Source organism: Solanum stenotomum, chromosome 3 (genome assembly GCF_019186545.1).
Source record: "Solanum stenotomum isolate F172 chromosome 3, ASM1918654v1, whole genome shotgun sequence".
NCBI lineage: Eukaryota > Viridiplantae > Streptophyta > Magnoliopsida > Solanales > Solanaceae > Solanum > Solanum stenotomum.
Window position 1 is genome coordinate 38,870,928 of NC_064284.1, and position 24,745 is coordinate 38,895,672.

A 24,745-nucleotide genomic window follows, 5' to 3' on the forward strand; every position below is an offset into this window, starting at 1 on the left:
AGACAAATAGAAGAATCTTCTAGTACTAGTACAGCTAGAAAGGGAAAAGACAAAGTATGAAGACCCTACAGCAGACAAGATAATATTCGGTCATATTTAAAAAATGCTTTTATAAAGTATGATAGCCGAAAGTAATGTCGGCCAACTAAGAATAAAGAAGGCCATGTGAAGACCATAAGTGTTTGTCGGCCTTATCGTTTCCTTATTGGCCAATGTAAAGATTGTGGGCCATTTCTTTTATTCGTTTTTGAATTTTAAACCTCTATATAAGGGGATGTGTGTTTTAGTAAAGGGGCAGGTTTTAGAAACCCCTATCTCTCTCTCTCTCTAAAAATAAACTCTTTGTAATATATCTTTAAGTATTTGAATAAACGTTGAAATTTGGCTAGAGACATCGCCTAAAGGTATTAATTTTATTCTTAATCTTATCAATTTTCTTTGTGTATTAAGCCCAATGATGAGCTAAATTGTTTGTGTTGAGCCGTAGCATACTAGGTTACTATAATAAATGGTGTAAGTTACTATCATAAAGATGGTTTGAGTATTCAAATTAAGGTCTAACATAGATTATCCATGCATAGTTATGAAATATCGCTGAATTGATCCGTTGGATTACCCATGTGAAGGGCGAACCCGGATAGTAAGGATTTTCATATACTATAGCCAAGCTGATGAATCTATGTTAGTAAAAGTTCCTCACAGTCTGAATGTGTGATCCGTACTTGTTTTGGTATCATTATCATTATCATTATCATTATCATTATTATTATTATTATTATTTAAATCAGAAGGGTCTGATATGCTAATAGTATATTTAAATTAACATAGTATTTTTAATCTTCAATTTATATGTGTGAGGACACCAAATACTGGAAAATACATTTGATAAAAATGACTTGTATCCCTACCAAATCCACTACAAAAACTGACTTGTGTCCGACCAACTACATTATTTTCAGCTTCCCTAACCTAAAACGTATTAACTTCTTCCCTCCATTCTAATGTATTTAAAGGTTAAAAACTGCTGCTCTTATAACAGCTTCAAGCACAATGGAAACAACAATTTATCAATGCACAATCCCTCCACCAAAGGGTGATCAATAAAGGGTAACTACTCATATTATTTTAAGCTAACATTACGTGGAGCTGAATGATGCAATCGCGTCCATTTCCTGCCGCAATAGGAGAGCATCAATAAAAGCATCCAAATCTTCTCCCTGGAGAAGATCATCTATGGAATGCGTTGTGATGCCAACACGGTGATCAGTAACCCGTCCTTGAGGGAAGTTATAGGTCCGGATCCGTTCTGATCTGTCCCCACTGCCAATCTACTCAACATGTGTAGATAATATAGTATTAATATTCCAAAAAGGAAACAGAAGAAATATTCTTTTATGTCACTAAATTCTACCTGCTCCAATCGAAGTTTCGATCTACTTGACTGACTGCTGAGTCGCTCAATTTCATATAGTTTTGCACATAATATTTTTAGTGCTTTGGCCTTGTTCTGAACAAAATACCAAAATAAAAAAAGCAAATGAGTGGGCTAAAAGATTTTCAGAAAGAAAAAAAACATCGAAGCAAGCGGAGGCAAACAAGCTATCATGCCAGAATGGCTCGTAACCAATAATCTGATGCCAAGGAACACATACCAAAATGAACTAAATGAGCAGTAGGCTTAACATATAAGACTAAGAACATTATAAGAATACTAAAAGAGGCACACATCCTCAAAATCTGTTTACTCCTTCAAGCAGCTAAATATGTTCCTCAGGGAGACCAAGACAATTGAGGAATCATGTTACAGCTTTATTTATTTCCGCAAATTCATCTCAAGTAACTAGCAAACTGCTACATGAGCTCAGGTTTTAATAGATCAAGGGTAACTGCCAACAGCAAGAAAAATATAATTTCGCACACAAAGCATATCAGATAGACAAGTTCCTAAAAGGTTAGCAGTTAGTGTGATAATTTTAACACTAGGGGTCGTTTGGTAGCTGATTTTGGAGGTGAGTTATGTTGGTATTAAATCTTGCATGCCAGATCAAGCGGGACGGCATGCGGTAGAGCATACCCTATCTTAAGAGTGCTTCATGCTGCCCGCTATTGGGTCTAAGTGAGAAATCCTGCATAAGTAATACCATGTTTGGTAGTAGGTTAGGAGGTAAGTAATTCATGTATAAATTAATATGATGTTTGGTTTGCAATTTAGAAACTCGCATAACTAATACATGTACAAGTTACGAGGGAATCTATGTATTATTTTATGCTGGATAGGTGGAATAAATAATACATGTAATGAATAACTAAACCCTACATAACTAATACTTGCATAAAATAATACATAGATTCTCTCATATTTAATACTTACATAACTCTAACCAGCTATCAAACGAAATTATTGGCTAGGAGCTGATTTATTCATGTATTAAATTTTGCATAACTTGCACCATGTTTGGTAGCATTTTTTGCTATGTATAAAATTCAATACACCAAATACATTGTTGATTATCAATTTAGAATCCGCATAGCTAATACATGTATAAGTTATGAGGAAATTCATGTATTATTTTATGCAAGATAGAAACTCTAGTTAATAAAAAAAATTATTACTAATAAATGCATAATTCTAACCAACAACCAAACAATCCCTAAGAATGTTTGATAATGAGTGACAGCCTCATGAGAAATTAGGTTTATAATTATCCATCTATTCAACTGCACTGTCAAAGGTCGGTGAAGAAGTAACAGTAATACAAAACATAGTACAAGAAGAAAGTCATAAAAAAAATAAACTATTGTGATTTGCACATAACATATCAACAAGATGAACTGAGAAAAGTAGAAGGAAATTAGAAGTATAATTTACCATAGATTGTCATGACGTTTAGTCAAAACAATGCATGGAACACATAAAGATTGCTGCTCAGAATTATGCTAAGACTTTGAACAAACCACACGGCCAAGGGAAAAACTGCCAAAAGGTTGCACACTTTACCATATGCTGGGAGCGCTGATCTTGTATGGAAACAGTTATTCCTGATGGCACGTGAGTGATTCTAACAGCACTGTTTGTGGTGTTTGCATGCTGACCTCCTGATCCCCCTGATCTGTAAGTGTCCATTCTCAAATCTTCATTCCTCAACTTCACATCTAGCTGACGAAGATTCAAAGATTAACAAAGCAGTAAGCAGTCAGGTAACATCACTGTCAACCTTAAATGATCAACTAAAAACTAAAAAGAAACTTGTGGATATATCTAATCCAAATACACTTGAACATTGCGCATGCGCCTGTTCTCTACCCCTTCCCCCTCTCCTTGCTTTCCTTCTTCTAAGGTGTGTCAAACAAGACACATGAAATTTAAATAATACAGCATAAAGTATGCCTTTTATTTTTACAAGGGTGGCATAAAGTTTGTCTTTTGTTTTTATGAGGGAGGCATTAAGTATGTCATTTTATTTTTATAAGGGAGGTATAAAGTTTTAAAGGCTCAATGTGATGACCTCCCAAGTCATCATGCCACTTAGGCGCCACGTGGCATAAAATTGTCCATGTAGAAGCCTACATGATAAGCATTTGGGGGAAGATTCTAAAGCCATGGAGAGTTTTTAGGAAAGACTCTAGAATATCAAGGAAGAATTCTTGAAAGTGTAACACCTCGGATTTGGAAAAGAAGGAAAATTGCAGTTTTTGGGCTGGTGTCTGTATCTACGAGTCTCATCTACGGACCGTAAAAGCTTCTATGGGCCATAGATGGCAACCGTAGGTAGTGGGAAAATAATTTTTTTTTAAAACAAGTCCCAGTACCCAGTACCCAGTACCCAGCAATTCTCTTGTGTTTTCTCTACCATTCTCTTAGTGATTCCTAGTGTCTTAGGCTGACTTGGCATAGCAAGATTGTGAGCAAATGGTGCAAGATCGTGAGCAAGTTGTCAAGTGCCGCACGTGTGCTTAGTAGAAGATTAAGGATGTGACATCAAGCCGTGGAAAGTTCTAGCCAGGGGTTAACAAGACGTGCATCTGTTGCATGCTAGAACACACCCTGCACGTATATTTGTGTGTATATATATATTTTATAACACAAACGTACACTGTGAGTGCATGAATATGCTATCACTCATGAGGACATGCTCTGTATCCTCCTAAGATTTTTAACCCACCAATCCCACCCTAGTGTTTCCCATGCTTATGCGAACTATGAGATTAATAATATTGCAAAGAATCATTTCCTTTTAAAGGATAAAAGTGCTGAAGAGCCTTGATCTGATGCACGGTAAGCATCTAAAGTCCCTAGATGCAGTATCTTGCAGCCTTGAGCACACTGCTCCCTTGATGAGTTTTTAAAATTGTATTTATTCTTTTATAAGCTGTCCACATGCATTGCACTAACAACACTCACCTGATCTGCCTGCGGGAGAATTGCAACAGAGACAGCACTGGTATGAACACGTCCACCTTTCTCTGTCACGGGCACCCGCTGCAAAGGAAGTAAATCTCTTATTTGGCTAGATAAACTGCAGTCAAACACAAGACTTAAGGTGATATTACCTGAACTCTGTGTATTCCACTCTCAAATTTTAGTTTCCCGTACACACCAGCTCCAGAGATAGAAGCAATAGCTTCCTGGCGATAAATTTTGCAAAGTCAAAAAACATGCAATTGGGGACAACGAAATATAAAAACATGGTACACTATCATTTACTTGGAGGCAGTAATACCATTATTTTAAGCTTACAAACTCCTTTTGATCCAACAATGCTAATTGCAATTTCAAACCAACAATGGTATATATTTCAGGTAACATTTAAGGTGATGTATGAAGCATGGACAAACCTTGTATCCTTTAAGATCAGACTCAGCTATTTCTAGAACCTCATACTTCCAGCCTTTTTTCACAGAATATTTTTCATACCTGATGTTGAAATAATATCAGCATCAGGAATGAGAAGTTATTAGTTGAACCAAGGGAAATCCAGGAACTCAACTCATGTTTTAGTAACCCACATTTTGAATATGTCCATCGCAAATAAAGAAGCCTCTTCCCCTCCAGTTCCTGAAAATATTTTAAATTGATCATTATATTGGACTTACCAAAAGAGTACACATTTTATACCAATGAAAGTAGAGGTCAAATGAAGTTCGGATACGTCCAGATTCAATGACGCTCCTTACCTGCCCTCACTTCAAGAATGCAGTCCCTCTCGTCAGCATCATCTTTGGGTAGTAATGACTTCAGAAGGAGAAACTGAAATTTCTTCTCTCCTTCTGTGGCTTCACTCAATTCTTCAGAAGCCATCTGCTGCATGTCTTTGTCATCTTGACATTCAGATATTACTGATTTCAGTTCCTTAATCTCCTAGAAGGCGAAAAGACAAAATAGCAAGATCTATTAGAGCAAGACTGAGAATAATATAGGATACAAATGATCCTACGGACAATAGAGGGTTAAAAAAGAAATTAGGGAAAAAGAACAAATATACCCCGAACTATCGTAAATGGTATGTATGGTATGTAGATACCCTCAGTCATACTTTTGGGTCATTGGTGCCCCTGCCATTATAAAACTAGAGCGTATATGCCCTTCACTCTAATGGAAGACTAAATAGGGACACGTAGCGCAATCTTATTCGTCAATCCGTATTTAATAATGTCGGGTCGGTGGATAAGATTATGACACGTGTATGTCCGTTGGTATGAAGGGTATATATGCTTGGACAGCGGGGGCACCAATGTCCCAAAAGTATGACAGAGGGTATCTGCATACCATTTATGATAGTTCAGGGGTATATTTGTCCTTTTTCCCAAGAAATTAATATAAATATCAAGAGAAAGGCAAGGAAAGAACTGATATCTCACCCAAAAAAAAAAAGCTAATGTGTTTGCTTACAACAATTTGCGCCAAATGTATAACAATGCCTTCCAACAAATTCATAAGGATGTTAGGTACATGTGCTAACAGACTCCGACATCAACTGATACCAACCCACCTCTCAAGACATATTTTAGAAGAAAATATCGACAAAAGAATAAAGAGTTGAATTCTGGACAAACAACTGCTACAGCAGTTGTCTAGCAGTTATTATTCCTAATTTATAGTTTATAGTGTCAGTCTTATCCTTTTATGTTTTCTATATATATGTAATCAGGATTAGTTATTAGTATTATGTAATTAAGAATCAAAACTAATATTTTCTGGAGTCTTGTCCTCTCCATACGGACAACTTTATCTGTATAGTTGTGTTTAAGATACTTGCACAAACTATTTACAGTAAATCTACTTGCTTTGTTCTCTTTTGTCGGATCTCTACTTCTGGTTACTATCAGTTTTGGTATCAAAGCAGATCGATCCAACATGGTCAATACCAGATTGTCTAATTCCCAAGAAGGCGTTCCCAATGTTGAATCTCTTGCCCAACAATTATCTGCCATAGCGTCAAAGTTAAATACGATTGACTCCCTGGCAGCAGATGTTGCAACATTGAAGGCCCAGACTAGTTGCAATCAACAAGAAGAATCCAGTCACAGAAATCGTAATAAAGGAACGTCTGTTTGGCAAGATGAGGAAGAAGAAATTGATAGTCCATCTTGGTCAAAAAATCCTCCCCGAAAGCCATACACAAAGATGGAATTCCCTAGATTTGAAGGAGGCGATCCTAGAGGATGGATTTTGAAAGCAGAAAAATATTTCTGCTACTATCAAACTCAAGAGGAACATAAAGTTGACATCGCGGCGATGTATTTGGAAGGGGATGCTCTGGATCTCTTCTCTTGGATAAATCGTGAGCGAACTTTGCTTTATTGGGAAGAACTTGTTAAAGCATTGCAGGAAAATTATGGTCCTGCAGAGTTTCAAAATCCCGACGAGCACCTTTGCAACATTCAGCAAACAGGTTCTGTACAGGAGTATCGTCAAGAATTTGCAAAGCGTTCATCTAGGGTTACAAATTGGCCAGATCACTGTCTCTTAGGGGTGTTCCTGAATGGGTTAAAAGAGGAACTTAAATCTAATGTTAGGATTCACAAACCCAGAACAGTTTACAGGGCTATGAGTTTGGCACTTGAATTTGAAAATAAATTAGGCACAACTCGCAGTAATAGAGTGCCTAATTGGACCCCAAACAATAGACCCACGGTACAAAATCCATTGAATTCTTTTAGAAACACCTAGAACAATTCTTCATCTGCAAATCACAATATACGCAGCAGTGTTTCATCCAACCCAGCCGCTTCACAACCTCTTCAAATGCGAACATGGGATACCGAGAGGAGAAATCTTATGGCACAAGGACTTTGCTTTCGTTGCCATGAGAAATTTGCACCCAGTCATAGATGCAAATCTGCAAAATTATCTCTCATGGAGATTACTGGAGAAGGTCAATTGGAAGAGGTTAACGAGGGTAATGCAGTAATTGGTGATAACCCTCAAGAAAATGACCTTGCTGAAATTTCCTTCCATGCCATTTTGGGACAATCAGTTCAGGGTGAGATCAATGGTAAAAAGGTTTTAATACTTGTGGATAGTGGTTCCACACATAATTTTGTGGCTGCATCCATTGTGTAGGAGCATAATATAACAGTAGAAATGGCTCCAACATTCGGTGTGCAAATAGGGAATGGGGATATCATTCGCTGCAATAAAATTTGTCGGAATCTTCAAATTCAATTGCCGGGCTTTACTATCACTCAGGATTACTACCCTTTTGCAATTGGAGGGGCTGATTTGGTTTTTGGTATCAAATGGTTAGCTTCTCTCAATACGATTCAAGCTAACTGGAAGGATATGTTCATAATTTTCAATTGGCAAGGGAAGCATTACAAATTGCAAGGCGTGAGATCGACAGATTCAACGACAGCTTCTCTCCAATCTTTTAACATGGTTTCAGAATTTTCAGGTAATGCAATCCAAACCCTTTTACATGAATTCCAGTTTGTGTTTTCTGAACCAACATCTCTTCCACCATTTAGAGCACATTCTCATGCTATTCCTCCAAACATCAGACCTTATCGTTACCCACATGGTCAAAAAACTGAAATTGAGAACCAAGTTGCAGCTTTATTAGAATCTGGTTTCATTCGCCCTAGTTCAAGTCCATTTGCTAGTCCGGTTCTGCTAGTTAAAAAGAAAGATAACTCTTGGCGGTTTTGTGTGGATTACCGTAGCCTAAACAAAATCACTGTCCCGGACAAATATCCAATTCCAAATATCGATGAGTTGTTAGATGAATTACATGGGGCCACAATTTTTTCTAAAATTGATCTTCGTTCCGGATACCATCAAATTCGTGTCCAACCTGATGATGTCTATAAAACTGCCTTTCGCACTCATTCAGGCCATTATGAGTTTCTCGTAATGCCTTTTGGACTCACTAATGCACCATCCACATTTCAGGGTGCCATGAATGATCTTTTCAGGCCATACCTTCGAAAATCTGTCCTAGTGTTCTTTGATGATATTCTAATCTATAGTCCTGACACTCAAACACACCAACAACACCTTCAAACAGTCCTCCATCTTCTTTCTGTCAATTCCTTTTTTGCTAATCCAAAGAAATGTTTATTTGGTCAACACCAAGTTGGTTTTTTGGGTCATGTGATTTCTCAGGATGGAGTAGCAGTGGATTCAGAAAAAATATATGTAGTGTTGGAATGGCCTGTTTCAAAGAATGTCAAGGAACTTCGTGGTTTCTTAGGTCTCACAGGTTATTATAGGCGCTTTGTTAAGAACTATGGGATCATTGCTCGTCCTTTAACAGAATTGACCAAGAAAAATGCTTTTACCTGGCATGCAAAAGTAGAGCAGGTTTTCCAAAATCTTAAAAGGATCTTGACATCAGTACCAGTGCTTCGTCTTCCAGATTTCACTCAACAGTTTACAGTTGAGTGTGATGCTTCATCTGATGGAGTTGGGGCTATTTTACTGCAACACTGTCATCCAGTAGCCTATTTCAGTAAGGGATTTTCCTTTTCTAGTCGCATTAAATCTACTTATGATCGTGAATTGCTGGCTTTGGTCCTTGCATTGCAAAAATGGAAGCATTATCTTTTGGGTCGGCATTTTATTGTCACTACTGACCATTGTAGCCTAAAGTACATCTTGCATCAGCGGGTGACTACTGCTGAACAACAACGTTTATTGTTTAAATTATTGCCTTTTGATTTCACTATTGTCTATAAGTCAAGAAGTGAAAACAAAGGCGCTGATGCCTTATCTCATCGCCCTCAACATGCTGATTTTTTATCCTTGGTGATGCCTATCCCATTAGATTTCAGTGATTTGACAGAAGCAATTGAAGTTGATCCATATACTAAGCAGATTCGAGATCAACTCTCTTCTGATCCGTCGATTCATCCTGATTTCTCGTTGTCTGCTAACCATCTTTACTACAAATCTCGGCTGGTTATTCCTGATTATCCTGAACTCAAAGCCAAGATTTTAGCCGAGTCACATGATTCTCCAACAGGAGGGCACGGAGGTTACTTGAAAACTCTCAAAAGGGTATCTGCAAATTTTTTCTGGCCTTGTTTGAAGCATGATGTTAAGTCCTTTGTCCAGAATTGTTTGATATGCCAGCAACATAAATATGAAACATTAGCTTCAGCTGGTCTCTTACAACCTTTGCCCATTCCTAACAGAGTTTGGGAGGATATCTCCCTTGATTTCATTGTTGGGCTTCCTCCTTCTAATGGCTTTGATACTATTCTTGTGGTGGTTGACAGGTTTAGCAAATACAACCATTTTATTGCTTTATCTCATCCCTTTACTGCTAAAACAGTGGCTGGGGTTTTCTGTAAGGAAATTGTCAAGTTGCATTCAGATCGTGATGTTGTCTTCACAAGTGCTTTTTGGCAGGAACTTTTTCGCCTTAGTCGCACTCGTCTCCGTATGGGTACTTCCTATCATCCCCAATCTGACGGTCAAACGGAAGTGGTCAATCGCTGCCTTGAAACTTACTTACGTTGTTTTGCTCATGACAAGCCCAAATCATGGCTTCATTATCTATCTTGGGCTGAATATTCTTTCAACAGTGGATACCATTCTTCAGCCAATATGACTCCTTTCCAGATTGTGTATGGGAGAGAACCACCACTCTTGCATCCCTTTGTTCATGGAGAAACTAAAATTGCTGAACTTGAACAGCAGCTCGTGGAACGAGATCAAATGTTAGAGGTACTACGTTCCAATCTCATGAAGGCTCAATCCAGAATGAAGTCTCAAGCTGATTCCAAGAGACATGACTTGTCTTTTAATGTGGGTGATGTTGTTTTCCTTCGTTTGCGACCTTATCGACAGAAGAGTTTAGCCAAACGTCTTAATGAGAAGCTTTCACCTCGATATTTTGGACCATACAAAATTGTTCGTCAAGTTGGTCCTGTTTCTTATGAATTGTAGCTTCCTGAAACATCTAAGGTACATCCTATTTTTCATGTCTCGCTGCTTCGTCTTGCTCGTGGTTGTTCTGATATTGCTTCCCCTCCACCCTTACCACTATCGGGTGAATTGGAATTTATGGTGGAACCTGAAAAAGTTTTATCGCATCGTTGGGTGAAAGAGTCAGGAGTGCCAACACTAGAATTACTTATTCAATGGCGGCGTCGTCCTGTTGAAGAGGCTAGTTGGGAAGACTATGACTTGCTTGTTGTTCAATTTCCTCTGTTCTGCCTTGAGGACAAGGCATCTTTTCAGGGGGGATGCACTGATACCAACCCACCTCTCAAGACATATTTTAGAAGAAAATATCGACAAAAGAATAAAGAGTTGAATTCTGGACAAACAACTGCTACAGTAGTATTCTAGCAGTTATCTAGCAGTTGTCTAGCAGTTATTATTCCTAATTTATAGTTCATAGTATCAGTCTTATCCTTTTATGTTCTCTATATATATGTAATCAGGATTAGTTATTAGTATTATGTAATTAAGAATCAAAACTAATATTTTCTGGAGTCTTGTCCTCTCCATACGGACAACTTTATCTGTATAGTTGTGTTTAAGATACTTGCACAAACTATTTACAGTAAATCTACTTGCTTTGTTCTATTTTGTCGGATCTCTACTTCTGGTTACTATCATCAACATTCAGGGTTATCATATCGTGTTCATGTTGTGAGAAATATAGGAGAAAATATTATTGAATTGTGTATCTATATTACGACACAGAGATCCTATTTATAGACACTACAATACAATCATTTACCAAGTAGGATTCTATATACTATTCATATTCCTATTCTTGTTCTAAGTGGGATTGTATATTCCTATTCATATTCTAACACTCTCCCTCAAGTAGGATTGCACAAATCATATGTACCTAGCTTTTTACAAATGTAATTAATACGAGGACCGGTGAGGGACTTGGTGAAGATATCTGCAAGTTGATCATTTGACTTCACAAATTTTATAACAATATCTTCTGAGAGTATCTTTTGTTAGACAATGTGACAATCACTCTCAATGTGCCAAGTCCCTTTCATGAAACACTGGATTTGATGTGATATGAAAGACTGGTTGATTATCACACACAAATTTCATCTAAACCGATTTCACCAAATTTTAGCTCTCTCAGCAGCGGTTTGATCCAAACTAGCTCAGCAGTTGCTGCAGCCATTGCTCAATATTCTGCTTCTACACTAGATCGAGCAACCACATTGTCTCTTACTCTTCCACGACACCAAATTACCTCCTTCTAAAACACAATATATAGATGAAGAACATATATCAGAGGATCATCCTACCCAATCAGCGTCTGTATACCCAATGATATGCTCATGGCCTTGATCCTCAAAGGGTAGTCCTTTCTTTACCTGTAGCTAACTTAATACATAGCAAAATATGAATAACTGCATCCCAATGACTATCACAAGGGGAAGTCATAAACTACTTACAAGACTCACTGGAAAAGAGATGGCTGGCCTAGTCATTGTGAGATAATTCAACTTTCCAAACACCCATCTATAACTTTCAGGATTGCTAAGTTGCTCCCCATGTCCTTAAAGAAGCTGAAAATTCGGATCTATAGGAGTATCAATGGGTCTAGATCCCATCATTTCTCTCTCCTCAAGAATGTCTAAGGCATACTTGTGTTTTGAAGTAACAATACCTGATTCCAGACTGAGCAACCTCAATACCTAGAATATACTTCAGTTTGTCGAGGTCTTTAGTCTGGAAATGCTTAAGAGATGTTGCTTCAAATTTGTCATACCATCTTGATCATTGCCAGTGATAACAATATCATCAATGTAAACAACCAAATAAATACACAAATTTGGTGCAAAATGCTGATAAAACACAGAGTGATCAACACCACTACGAGTCATGCCAAACTCTTAGATTATTGTGTTGAACTTTTCAAACCAAGCTCGAAGAGACTGTTTCAGACCATAGAGTGACTTGCGCAATCGACATACAAGGCTACTAGGCTCCCATGAGCAACAAAACCAGGTGGTTTCTCCATATAGACTTCTTCTGCAAGATCACCATGTAGAAAAGCATTCCAAATGTCCAACTGATGAAGAGGCCAATAACGAATAGCAACCATAGATAGAAAAAGATGGACATATGCCATTTTAGCCACGGGAGCAGAAGTATCACTATAATCAATCCCATATATCTGAGTATACCCGTTGGTAACAAGGCAAGTCTTAAGCTGATCAACCTGACCGTCTGGACCAATTTTGACTGCATAAACCCAAGGGCAACCAACAATAGATTTTCCTACAGAAAGGGAGACAAGCTCCTAAATACCACTCGTATGTAAAGCATGTATCTCATCAATCATAGCTTGCCTCTATCCAAATTGAGAAAGTGCTTCACTCGTAGTCTTAGGAATGGAAATAGAGGACAAAGAAGATACAAAGGCATAATGGGTGATAAGAGATGATGATAACTCAAGAAAGTATAAAGTAGGTTAGGATTTTGAGTGGATGGTATACCTTTTTTAAGTGCAATCAGTTGGTTATAAGGAAGCAAGTCCGTAGTAGGAGCAGGGTATGGAGCAAGGTATGGAGCATTTGGGAATAGTGTTGGACGCGAACGACGATGATAAGTTGGAAGTGGTGGCACTACAACTGGAGATGTAGAAGTAACTATCGATTCCTCAAAAGTCGGTACATGTAAACCTGAAGTATTGGTAAGACCTCAGAGACATCAAGATTATCATAAGATGTATAATAACGTTGAGATTCAAAGAATGTGACATCGGCGAACATAAGGTATCAATGGAGATCAGGTGAACAGCAACGATACCCTTTTTGAACTCGAGAGTAACCAAGAAAGACACATTTGAGAGCATTGGGATAATTTATCTTTTCCTAGAGCTAAGTTATGAACAAAGCATGTGCTCCCAAAAACACAAGGAGGGATAGAGCAAAACTGTGACTAGAATGTGGAACCTGATTTTAAATAGAAGATGAGGGCACTCTATTAATTAAATAACAAAATGCAAGGAGTGCATCACCCCAAAAATGCAACGGAACATGAGATTCAATGAAAAGAGTGCGAGCAGTCTCAATGAGATGTCTATTCTTCCTTTCTGCTACATTATTATGTTGAGGGGTGTACTAACAAGATGTCTGGTGAAGAATTCTTTGGCAAGTCATAAACTCCTAAAACTAGGAAGATAAGTATTCTATGGCATTACCACTACGAAAAGTACGAATAGAAACACCAAATTGATTTGGTATTTCAGCAATGAAACTTTTGAATATGGAAAATAACTCAGAACAATCTTTCATTAAGAAAACCCAAGTGCATCTTAAATAATCATCAATGACACTAATGAAACTCTAAGGTTGAACCGACTCTACTAGGACCCTAAATATCATAATGAACTAATGAAAAAATAGACTATGAACGACCCTCAGTACTACATGTGTGTAGTACGGGTGTGTTTCCCAAGTTGACACGACTCACAATCTAATGTAGATAAACTAGACAAACTAGGCACTATCTTTTGTAGCTTGGATAAACTCGAATGTCCCAAACATTTGTGAACTAGGTTTGGAGCATCTGTAACAAAGCATGTTGTGAAGGAATTTGAAGCAGTAAGATAGTAAAGGCCTTGGGATTCATGTCATGTGTCAATCATCTGTCCCATACTACGGTCCTGCATGAGAAAAAATTATCAAAAAATGTTATGACACAATGTAGAGCACGCGTCAAACGACTAGACGATGTCAGATTAAAAGGAGAACCAGGGACACAAAGAATAGAGTCTAGAGTGACAAAAGATAGGAGTTTGGCTTTTCCGACCCCTTTTGGTTTTGTTTGGATCTCGTTGGCTAGAGTAATAGAAGGAAGAGATTGTGAATAAACAATATCGGACAGAAGTGATTTGTTACCACAAATATGATCTGAAGCGCATGAGTCCATGACCCATGATCCAAGAGTACTAAACTGTGACACAAGCAAAACAATTACCCACAACAGAAACATCAGGTTCAGCAACCGAAGCTAGTTGTGGAGACGTTTGCTTACTTGTTTGATACTAGGAACTCATCATATTATGTCTAGGCAATATGAGCATTATTGAATGGTTGATCAAACTAAGCAACACATAGTACTTCTGGAGATGACGGCTTACTTGCATGATTTCAAAGGAACTCATAATATTCCTTTAGAGCAATGGGATCATAACTGGTGCTGGACCATGCGAAATATAACATATGTCACGAGTATATCCAAGTTTATGAAAATAACTACACTTGGATTGAGGTTTTCCAAAACGTCGACCTCCTCGCCAATTCTCCATAGACTGATATGTTTAATTTTCAATGGTTTGAGATACGAGAATAGAGGAGTCAACGGTGGGTGATTAAATTGCCTTGTGACCAGGAGGCGCAGCAAGACAAAGTAGACGAGAGAATAATTCATCAATTTTAGGAACTGCAAGACTAGCTAAAACCTGATCAAGTTCATGTTGGAGGTCTCAAGTTCGAAACCTCTTACCCTCGAAAGCAAGGGGTTTTGCCTTCTGGGTCGAGTCGTCGCACCAGGTTTGACTAGTGTGGGCTACCTCTCCTATGTGGTTTGCGAGCTATTGCATAGGAGCGGGGGTTTTACCCTGTGCACCCAAAGGGTAGCGGCTGCGGGTTCTCCTTGTTATCAAAAAAAAAACTGATCACGCACTGAATCATGGTAAGTAGGGAGTCCAACAAATTAAAAATTAGAAACAATGTATGCTTGTGCTCTTGATGTTTTCCACATTCACAGTGATTGACATCAACATTTTCAAATTCCTCCATGATTGCCTGTACCTGTCCAAGTAAGTAGACATCAGATTCTTGTTTCTTTATGCTAGTCATCCGAGATATCACATCATAGAATTGAGATGTCATAAGTGTATAAAGCACGTGCCTTTTCCCAAACAAAATAACATGTCTGGAATAGGCAAAATGAAGGCATCAATTTGGAATCTGCCAAGCGTCATAGGATACTATACAATTGAGCATCCATTTTCTCCCATTGTGCTTTGGCTTTTGGACCTCACTAGCCTTTGCCTATTCATCTACCACACAAGCATTGTTTGTTAAGTAATCTTGAACACCTTCACCCTTGCACCACAACTCAATCAAGGAACCCAAGCTAAATAGTTTGAACTTCCCATTTAGGGGTCGTTTGGTAGGAGGTATTAGGAGAAATAGTCCATGTATTATGTATGGTATTATTTAGTACCATGTTTGGTAGAATTTTTAGGCCCAAGTATAACTAATCCATGGATTAGTTATACACCCTACATGATATTATAGGAGGTATTACTAATACCTTCCATGTGGTGGTATTAGTAATACATTGGATTAAATACCATGGGCTTATCTATGTAAAGACAAAAATATCCCTCAAATCATTTTATTTATTTTCTTGAATTTATGTTTTATATTTGTACTAGTAAATTTATTTAAATAAATTAGCTTACAAATTTTATTATTTAGAGAGAGTTGTTTGTTAATAAATAATTGCAATACATATCAATACAATATTTAAAATGTGAGTTGTTTAACATTTACTAATTGAAAAGGCAAATATATCACCACATGACGTTTGTGATCTTAATTGAATATATTATTTGTTGGTTTATGTGTGGTTTCTAATTGTTTGTATTTTGAACCATTTATAAATTGCATCATATTAAAACTACAACTTCCAATTTTTATATGTAAATGTACATGATTCATTCAATTTTACTATTGTTTACCGTATTTTCGATTTTAAAGTAGATGATCTATCTATTCTAAATTGAAAATTAATGTTTTTAAGTGATTAATTTATTAAGATAACAATTGTTTATCATCAAATAATTCAAGTGAGAAAATAGCAAACATGACAACAAAATTGTTCTTCTCCTAGCTACTTAGAAGGCCATAAAAATAAAATATTGTCCGACAATTATCTACCTTGACCGATTACATAAAATAGAAAATCTCATAATAATGCAAGGGTATAATTGGAAAGAAGCTTTTCGTAGAGTTTTAATCCAAACACAAGATGAAGTCAGAAGCAATGAACCAAACACTTGATAAAAAATACATCCTGCACTACTAATCCTTGTGTTACTTGCTAATCCCTGCATTATTTATTTTTCTACCAAACGACCCCTAAGAGTTCTAAAGTAATTATAGGGCTTGAACTTCCAATCTCCATATTTTTGGAGCCAAAAACATCACACCCAAAATACATTTTTTCGAAACAACTTGAAAACAATAAGAAACTCGTCGGAAACTACCTACTTAGGTTTGAAAATTCAGATTTAGCTGGAAACAGCCTAGAAATCATCGGAACCCTAATTCAGCAATCAAATCTGGACAAAATTGGCTAGGGTTTGGTCGGAATGACTAGACGATCCCAAAAGAGAAAAAACTACTCAAAAAATCGACTAGAGCAGCCCAGCGCGCCAGCGCATGACCATAACCTCGTCGAAAACATCCACCTTCGAACGGCGTGTGAGGGCTCATGAAGTCCAATATAGTTGTTTGTGTGTGACTTGTAATTGTGAATTAGCAAACTTCGGCTAACCAGGTTTTTTAAGAAAATAGTAATGCTAACCACGGGGTACACTTGTGCCACAGGGTCTAATAAGACACTTGCATGGATTGTTACACAATCTTCCCGGTATTTTCAAAGGTGTAAAGCGCATAAAAAAGCTCCATGGTTCATTGGGCCTTTGGGTGCAAAACTCAAATAAACCGTGGGCTAGACTGAATAAAGGTGCAAATGAAGAAAAATATAGATATGTATGTGTAGTCCAAGACTAATAATCGTAAGCATGGATAACAAATATATAGACGAAGAAATTGAAAAAAGAATACGATAAAGTTAAATATCAATTATTTAGTGTTGTTACACTATTGGCAAGGAAAAGTATGTATTAGAGCCTTGATAATGACACTTAAGCACCGCTAAGGGAGGTAAAGCGTTCAACATCTTTTGCACCTTGTTTTAGGGCTTAACGACTGCAACGTGCTTTTAGAGCCTTCGACAAACTGAGATTTTCTTAGTTGAGCAGATTGAGGCACAATAGTACAATAATCCCTTTCGTTTGGGGCTTGGAGAATGTATTTAGAATGGTAGGAGTTCTGCCTTTGTGATTAATAATGATGGTGTACTACGAGTCTACGACTCAATGGTCGGACACAGGACTGAGCCATTTATAAGTTTAGGAGACTTCAGAAGAAGCTCATAGTTAGCGGTATTCGACACGTTGGAGTATTACAATATGTTTCAAGACATGCTTGACTTGGTACTTATAGAGAGGCATAAAGAATGATGTTATTAAGCATGCATCTCATTGCTTGAACCTTCAAATGTCAATTACAAGCTTCAACGACCCAGCGGGTTAGCCCTAAATGACAGATTCGTCATAGCATATAAAATTCAAATGCTTTTTATACTTTATGATATAGAATACTGATAAATGCACTATTATTTGTATGTATATAGCCCCGTGTCACCTTTTAGGAGACGATCAATAATGCATACAGAGTATGTTTATACTTTAAGGAGATTTGGGGTCAGTACTAGGGAGCAACGTGGCTAATGAAGTTTCTGAGGTTTCAATTAGCAGTGAGTTGTTCATTCTTGTACCATGGTAGCTAGTTTAAGTTGTATTGTTATTTATTTAATTTAATAATGTCAAACAATGTTTTAGATAGTAGTCTTGGATGCTCATGTATTGGACTATGGGTTAGTAGTTTGGTGCTTTTCTTTAATACTGCAGATTTGCAATGATTAATTGGTTGCAGACCCTTAGAATTTGGGATTGAACATAGGAAGGGAGAATGTGTTTGGTGTTCCTAGGTGATAGAGCATGCAGAATCAATGTTTGTCATTTAGAAAGATGAAGTTGAGTTACCTTCTGTTTAGCCCTTAACTCACTTATGAGATGTACTGAATCTCTGAGCTTCCTGAGCTCTTTGTTGGCCGTTGAATATTCAGAAGGTGTCAATTCAGGCTGTAATTAATGGGTAAATGAGATAATTGCAGTGTAGTGTGCAGTTAATACAAAAATCTGCTAATTCAGTAGAGCAAGCAGAGAGTAGAGTTAGTTCCATAAATGAAAAAACATTGATTCAGGCATGAAAACAAACATGTAGGAATAGTGAGTGAATCACCTGATCTAAAAAACGCTCAAGGTGAGCATTCCTGTTCTCAATCGCTGATAACCTTTGATTCATTATTTTAATGAGGTCAATAGACAATTGAGGCTGCACCTCTGCATTCCCTATAATGGCCATGAATTAAATAAAAATGTTTAAATTGCTACGCCCTAATATTCACAAATTTACCTGTACAATATAAACGAACAACACTGAAAATAGGGAATCTTCTCCTCATTCTGGACACAAATAATGATTTTATTGACCCAATCTTACTTCGCCATAACCCCTGAGTGAAAAAGTAACATATATTATTTGAAAATGACGTAAAAAATATGATAAATCACAATAATTAACAATTTGAAATATTTGAAAGATACATAAAAATTTGGTTAACTCTTCAAATTCTATTTGTGCCACGTTAATTGGGACATAAGAAGTAATTATTTGAACATTATGCAAAAAATACTATAAATCACTATAATTAACAACTTAAAATCTTTAAAAACCATATAAAAATTTAGATAATTCAACAAATTCCAACTGTGCACATAAATTAAAATCGAAGGAGTAACATGTATTTACTGGTTGAAAGTCAGTTACAGCAGCTCCTGATTTGCCATGCTGGAAAAAGGGGAAAATAGTGCAAACAATTTGATACTGGAGAAGTGGAGATCACAGAATTCTAAGTAGTTAGATCTTGGAAGTTTCAACTATAGCAGACACATTTGAAGAGACCAACGACATCCACATGAATGTAATATGACATGTTTCATGTAGTAAAGCATGACTTATCAAATCATGAGTACTATTGTGCCTATGAAGGAACTTACTATTCACCTGTCCTGGCAACGTGCAAACGGATAATGTAACATCAGGAAGTGAAATTCAGAAAAGACATATGGGAAAGCAACTGAAACCAATGATATTTGCAAACTTCAACCCAAAAAATACAGTGAGGCACATAGGTAAAGTGACTGTTACCCAGATTAGCCAGCATCTCATAAAATTGAATTCAACAAGGAAGCAAAAAAGATCAATTGAGTCTTTTCCTTAATATGTATAGTTCTGCATAAGAAGCACAACAATATTCCAAGTACCCTTTATAATAGAGCATTGAAGAAACGACTTGTGAAAAGTCATGAAAATTTGGTGCCCTTGGAGTTTGGTTTTTCCTGTGAAGTTCATCAGATATCAGTGTGTACTTATCTTCCAGTTTTTGATGATTAATCGGCTATTGCAATTGTCGTCGTCATAATAAAAATATATAACCTAAAGTAGGATGATAATTGGTGATCCTTTACGTGCATTGTCAAGTCCGTTAAACCTAACTGGTAAAGCTAGACAAGGGCAGCAATCAAACTAACAGCTAGGATGAATGGGATCTTGACAATAAGAAGGCACTGCGTGGGGATCTGTGACAGCTCATATGCCCTATATTGAATCAGGTCAGTAGGCAGACATCAATAGGGAAGAACTTATATACGTCTGCACGCTAACCAAAGGGGGTAATACTTAATAGCATATCATAAAACAACCTTTGTCTCTCCTCAATGAAGTCATTAAAGTGAGGCAACTCGTATTCGCTAACTAACTTAGGGAACTTAGGCACGTCACCCCACTGTGAATCTATCTTTCTTTATCGCGCTGATCTTGGCACCTTGATGGAACTACACCTAAAAGAACAGTACTAAAGAGGAACCAACATTTGGAGAGGCAGAAACGTGTCCATAGATAGCTGCAGTCAGCATCGCTTCTCCAACGAATCCACCATGAGCAGGTTCATGGCCATTAACACCACCTAAGTTATAGAAGTACTAAAAAATACATCCCAAGTTTAAGATTCTGAAGAACACTATTTAGTCCTAAATATTTGTATATAATTAGCGGTCAATGCCAGCTAGAGTTCAAGGTTGTTCTGTCCAGCTAAGGAAAAGAAGATGCAGAGGATGGGATGCCGCTCCTTTGATTATTATGTGGATACTTTGAAGGGAAAAAACCAGGAGGGCCTTGAAGGTGTGGAAAAAAAATTTGTGCACTTGGGGCATGCTTTTTATTTCTAGTAATCTTTTGGTGCAGCCATGAGGTTTATGTTAGTGTTAGATGTAATGTAAAGTGAATCCATATCCAAGCCTTTAACCTAAATAAGTTTAAAGGAATCACAAATTCAGCTTGAGTACACGCAGAACGATTCAAAAAGTTGTGCATACTCTTGAAAAGCACAACAGAATTAGATGTTACTTCAGTATTTTCGAGTAAATGTGGAGGGAAACGTCCTTGGATATTTGAATGGCTCCAGATATCTGTTGGCCTAATCTTTGTACGTGTGTGGGCTGTATCTCCTGTATTCTGTAAGTAGATAATCCACATATATATATATATTTAGGCCACACACTTGGGTGCAAGTCAATAGGGAAATTCCCTCTGTCTCCACACAAAATTCAATTATACATCTTCTCAAGATGAAAACTCAAATATGTAAATAAGCAATATCGAATTTGCAAAGTAATGCCGGAACATAAAGCAAACTCAAATTATATTCTAAAATACAGTAACATAGATAAAGTAAAGTCTAATGAACTTGGATCTGCAGATATGATTGTATTCAAATAAAATCATGCTGTTTCGAATATATCACTTGTTTGGGATTGAGAAGTTGTTGGGAGTTTAACTTTGTGTTGGTACAACAATCTGGTAAATATCCTTAAAGCAGTCAACTTGAAAGGATTTAAATTGAATAAAAACAAGTAAAGGAAACTGCAGCTCAACTGAACCAACAACAAAAATATGGAAACTACTAAATTTATTATCTTTTTGAACAGGTAAGTAATGACTTACTATATCAAATTTCCTAGGAATAAAATGTCAAACTAATCCATATTGGTGTTTCATTAGTGCAGGAACGTGATTCTTATTGGAGGTGGAAGATATATAAAGAGACCTCATTAGCATATTAGATTTCCACAAAAGTTTATTCCAATTCTTAATGGATTTGTTGAATAAACAATATACCTATCAGTATTACTTCTAAAGCAAATTCTCGTATTATCATTCTCCACTTCTCCTAAGTCCTAACTCTCTAAACTGAAGAAACTGGACACGACGATGAAAACTCACTCTAAGATTTGAGGATGAGGAGTACTTTAAATGAACTGGATAGGACGATGAAAACTCAGTTTAACATTTGAAGGTTGTATTTCAATAAATATAATAAACCAAATTTGCATTGGTAAGTCCCATATAGGAATGTAGCACGGCCTAACAAGAGCAAGTTCATGCTCACAACTCGAACTTCAGACATCTTATATATCGTGAGATTGATTACTACATATGTAGATTATTAAGCATAAGCAGGAATAGTTGATGCATAAGTCATCTTATCAAACTCAACAAGGCTTATTAATGTATCATATGCAGGGATAAAATTAATTAGCATATTTAGGGGGCCAAGGATATATGGAGAAGCAGAAAAGAGACATGAATTGTATGTTCACAGAGGAACAAATCAGTCAGCAAGACACTAAGCGTAGAAAATATTAATTTGAACAAGTATAAGGTTCATTTTGATGAGAAACTGCTAATATACTGGAGCTAAAAATAATTATAGGGGAGAAACCAGTGTTAGGAATAAAACAGAGGAAATATTTAATAAACTCGGTACTACTGTAGCTCCCCTCCTGCCTCCAAGATCAAAATTTTACCGAAAATTTATCGGAAAAGAGAGGAATCGCTGAACACCCAAATAACAAGAAATTCATTTATATAGAGAGAAATTGTTGAACAGCTAAACAAGCCAAAATTAGGTTTGACCAAAAATCACAAACTAAGTTCACACATGCAATCACATGAAAGGAGGAACTATGAATTCCCAAATAGGGGAGGAGACAACATCAACTACAGAAAGAGAACTCAAATCAAAACCTAAAATCCAGAGCAGTGATGAAAGCGAACTCACAGACGTCAAAGGATGAACACCGAGATTAGCGAGACTGAGCTGGAAGGAGAGGTTTATCAGCGGGGAAGAAGCTTTGTGAAACCCAGCGAAACAAAGTGAACCATCTCGACTACACCGCTTAGGCTTTACAACAGAAGTACTAAATTATCCCAACAAGAGCACGTAAAATCTCTAAAACACCCCTTGGCTCGGAAGCACACATGTCGTCCAACTGCTGCCTCCCTTATATATTATACTAATATACTAATAAAACTAACCGCGCTTTGCGCGAGAATTTAATATCACAAAATATATAAAATATAAAATAATACTTAAAATTTATCAGTTACTAAAACTAGAACACTATATTATCTTACATAAAAAATTAATGATATAAAGGGAAATGAAAATTATTACATCTTATCATTTATCTTTAATAACATAAGCATAAATTAATGATTATAAAAATACACACCAGGATTTGTAGCAGAAGCAATGGTGTCACTGAGCCACTCAAGATGAGTAAAGTACACAAATATTCAATTGTGAAGAAGAAGGAGAAGAAGAGGAGGTTCAAAATTTTCGTTGTTAAAATGAAAGGAAATCTCTCTATTTATAGACAACAGATGGTAGTGTGAACAAATATTTATTGTGTCATATCAGAAAGGTTACAACTATGTGGAAAAGTTGCAACTCTTCAGAAAGGTTACAACCTTTCATAAAAGTCACAACTTTTTATAAAAGTCGCAACTCTTCATTAAAGTCGCATCTTTTCATAAAAGTCACAATTTTTCATAAAAGTCACAACTTTTCATAAAAGTCGCAACTCTTAATTAAAGTCGCAACTTTCCATAAAAGTCACAACTTTTCGTAAATGTCACAACTTTTCATGAAAGAGAAAGGCTAGTATTGGAAATAAATAAATTAAAAGTGAATTATGGTTTGTGGTGGCGTCACGTAGGCGAGCCTAAGGTTCTCTTTATTTATATATATATATATATATATATATATATATATATATGGAAGTTAATAAACTTCATGATTATCCAAAGAAGAATAGTGGTAATACGCATGCTAGAAAAAAAATATATATATTATATAATATAAATAAATAAGAATAAGAATGTTTCCTCCATTTCTCTTCTCCTCTTTCCATATAAGGGGCCACATACTTCCAATTTATGACTTTACCCCTCTTAATATCTCAAACTACCAATTATTGGTTACAGTTGTACAAACTACGACCCAAGTTCTTGTCTGCATATACTCGCACAAGTCGATTATTATTCAAAAGTCTTTAGCTTATTATTCGAGTCAAACTAAAACATGAATATAATAAACACAAAAAAGACATAATCCAAAAGACTAACGTAAACGTTTTACAAAGTCGTACAATATGTCTATTTATAAGGACTATAATATGGAAATAGTGTCATGAATATGATTATTAATTATTTATAGATTATGATAATAAAAAATTGTGAGTTAATTAAAAAAATGTGTGGGTAATAAATATCAAGGTCATTAAATTTTACATTAAGGAATTGACTTTTTTAGTTTCTTAACATTGCATATTTATATAATTAAGAGAGTTACAAGAGTAAAAATATTTTAATGTAGCACATATATGAGGAAAAAAATAAAAATGAAATTCAAAATATTAAACTTTCAATTGGGAAAATTGTGAGAAATTTAAAAGTTGTAAAATGATTAAGAAAAATATGCATAAGCATATAAGAGAAAATAAAATACACATGTTCTAAAAACGAAGGCAAAATAACATCAATAGAAACCAACCTATTGCATAAAAGTTGTAAGACGGTCAAACAGAAGATACCGAGTCATGATATCAAACTAAAAAGCCTTTTAAGTTGTATAATAATTGCACCAATCAACACGAATAAGATTTTTTAACACAAGATTACATTATATTTAGGAACCTTCAAAGAGTACCCTGAAATTAAAGATCCATAGATAGCATCATATACTTTATTAATCCAAATAACTTGTTGTAAAATATATTGAGCATCATTAGTTATCATATTTAACACTAAAACAATCATAATATTTGTATTTTAAAAAAGTGAGATTACCAATTGAAAGTGGAAGGAATAAATTGAAAAAATGAAGCATTATGAAAAGAAGAGGATTGATTGTCTTTGATGCAGGAGAAAGATGTCACAACCCAAAAACTAGTTGTGATGGTATCCGTCTTATCCCACC

At 36.2% G+C, this 24,745-nt stretch overlaps 1 protein-coding gene across 4 annotated transcripts; it reads right to left on the bottom strand.

The window, feature by feature from the left end:
- Nucleotides 1-881: 881 nt before the first annotated feature.
- Nucleotides 882-22,688, bottom strand: LOC125858384 (peptide chain release factor 1, mitochondrial). 4 transcript variants are annotated; one of them, XM_049538143.1, is made up of 13 exons: nucleotides 22,544-22,688; nucleotides 20,830-20,937; nucleotides 18,778-18,877; nucleotides 18,604-18,713; nucleotides 18,345-18,443; nucleotides 5,176-5,359; nucleotides 5,008-5,056; nucleotides 4,837-4,915; nucleotides 4,552-4,626; nucleotides 4,403-4,480; nucleotides 2,999-3,157; nucleotides 1,412-1,507; nucleotides 882-1,328 (listed from the first exon to the last, which is right to left on the bottom strand). In XM_049538143.1, the coding sequence occupies exons 3-13, from the start codon at nucleotides 18,824-18,826 to the stop codon at nucleotides 1,137-1,139; spliced, it is 1,170 nt and encodes a 389-aa protein (XP_049394100.1). In that variant the 5' UTR covers nucleotides 18,827-18,877; nucleotides 20,830-20,937; nucleotides 22,544-22,688; the 3' UTR covers nucleotides 882-1,136. The 4 variants fall into 4 exon arrangements, 3 of the variants coding, with proteins under 3 accessions (XP_049394100.1, XP_049394099.1, XP_049394101.1); XM_049538142.1 differs by having other exon boundaries at nucleotides 20,830-21,012; nucleotides 22,544-22,683; XR_007445734.1 differs by lacking the exon at nucleotides 882-1,328 and having other exon boundaries at nucleotides 1,469-1,507; nucleotides 2,870-3,157; nucleotides 20,830-21,012; nucleotides 22,544-22,685.
- Between the last annotated feature and the right edge of the window lie 2,057 nt (nucleotides 22,689-24,745).

Coding starts and splice junctions, on each gene's coding strand:
- LOC125858384 (XM_049538142.1), bottom strand. CDS start 20,958: ATGTGGATTATCTACTTACAGAATACAGGAGATACAGCCCACACACGT. Junction 4,916..5,007: donor GCGATGGACATATTCAAAAT/GTGGGTTACTAA, acceptor TTTCAACATCAG/GTATGAAAAATATTCTGTGA. Junction 1,508..2,998: donor ATCAGCGCTCCCAGCATATG/GTAAAGTGTGCA, acceptor TATTTTGTTCAG/AACAAGGCCAAAGCACTAAA.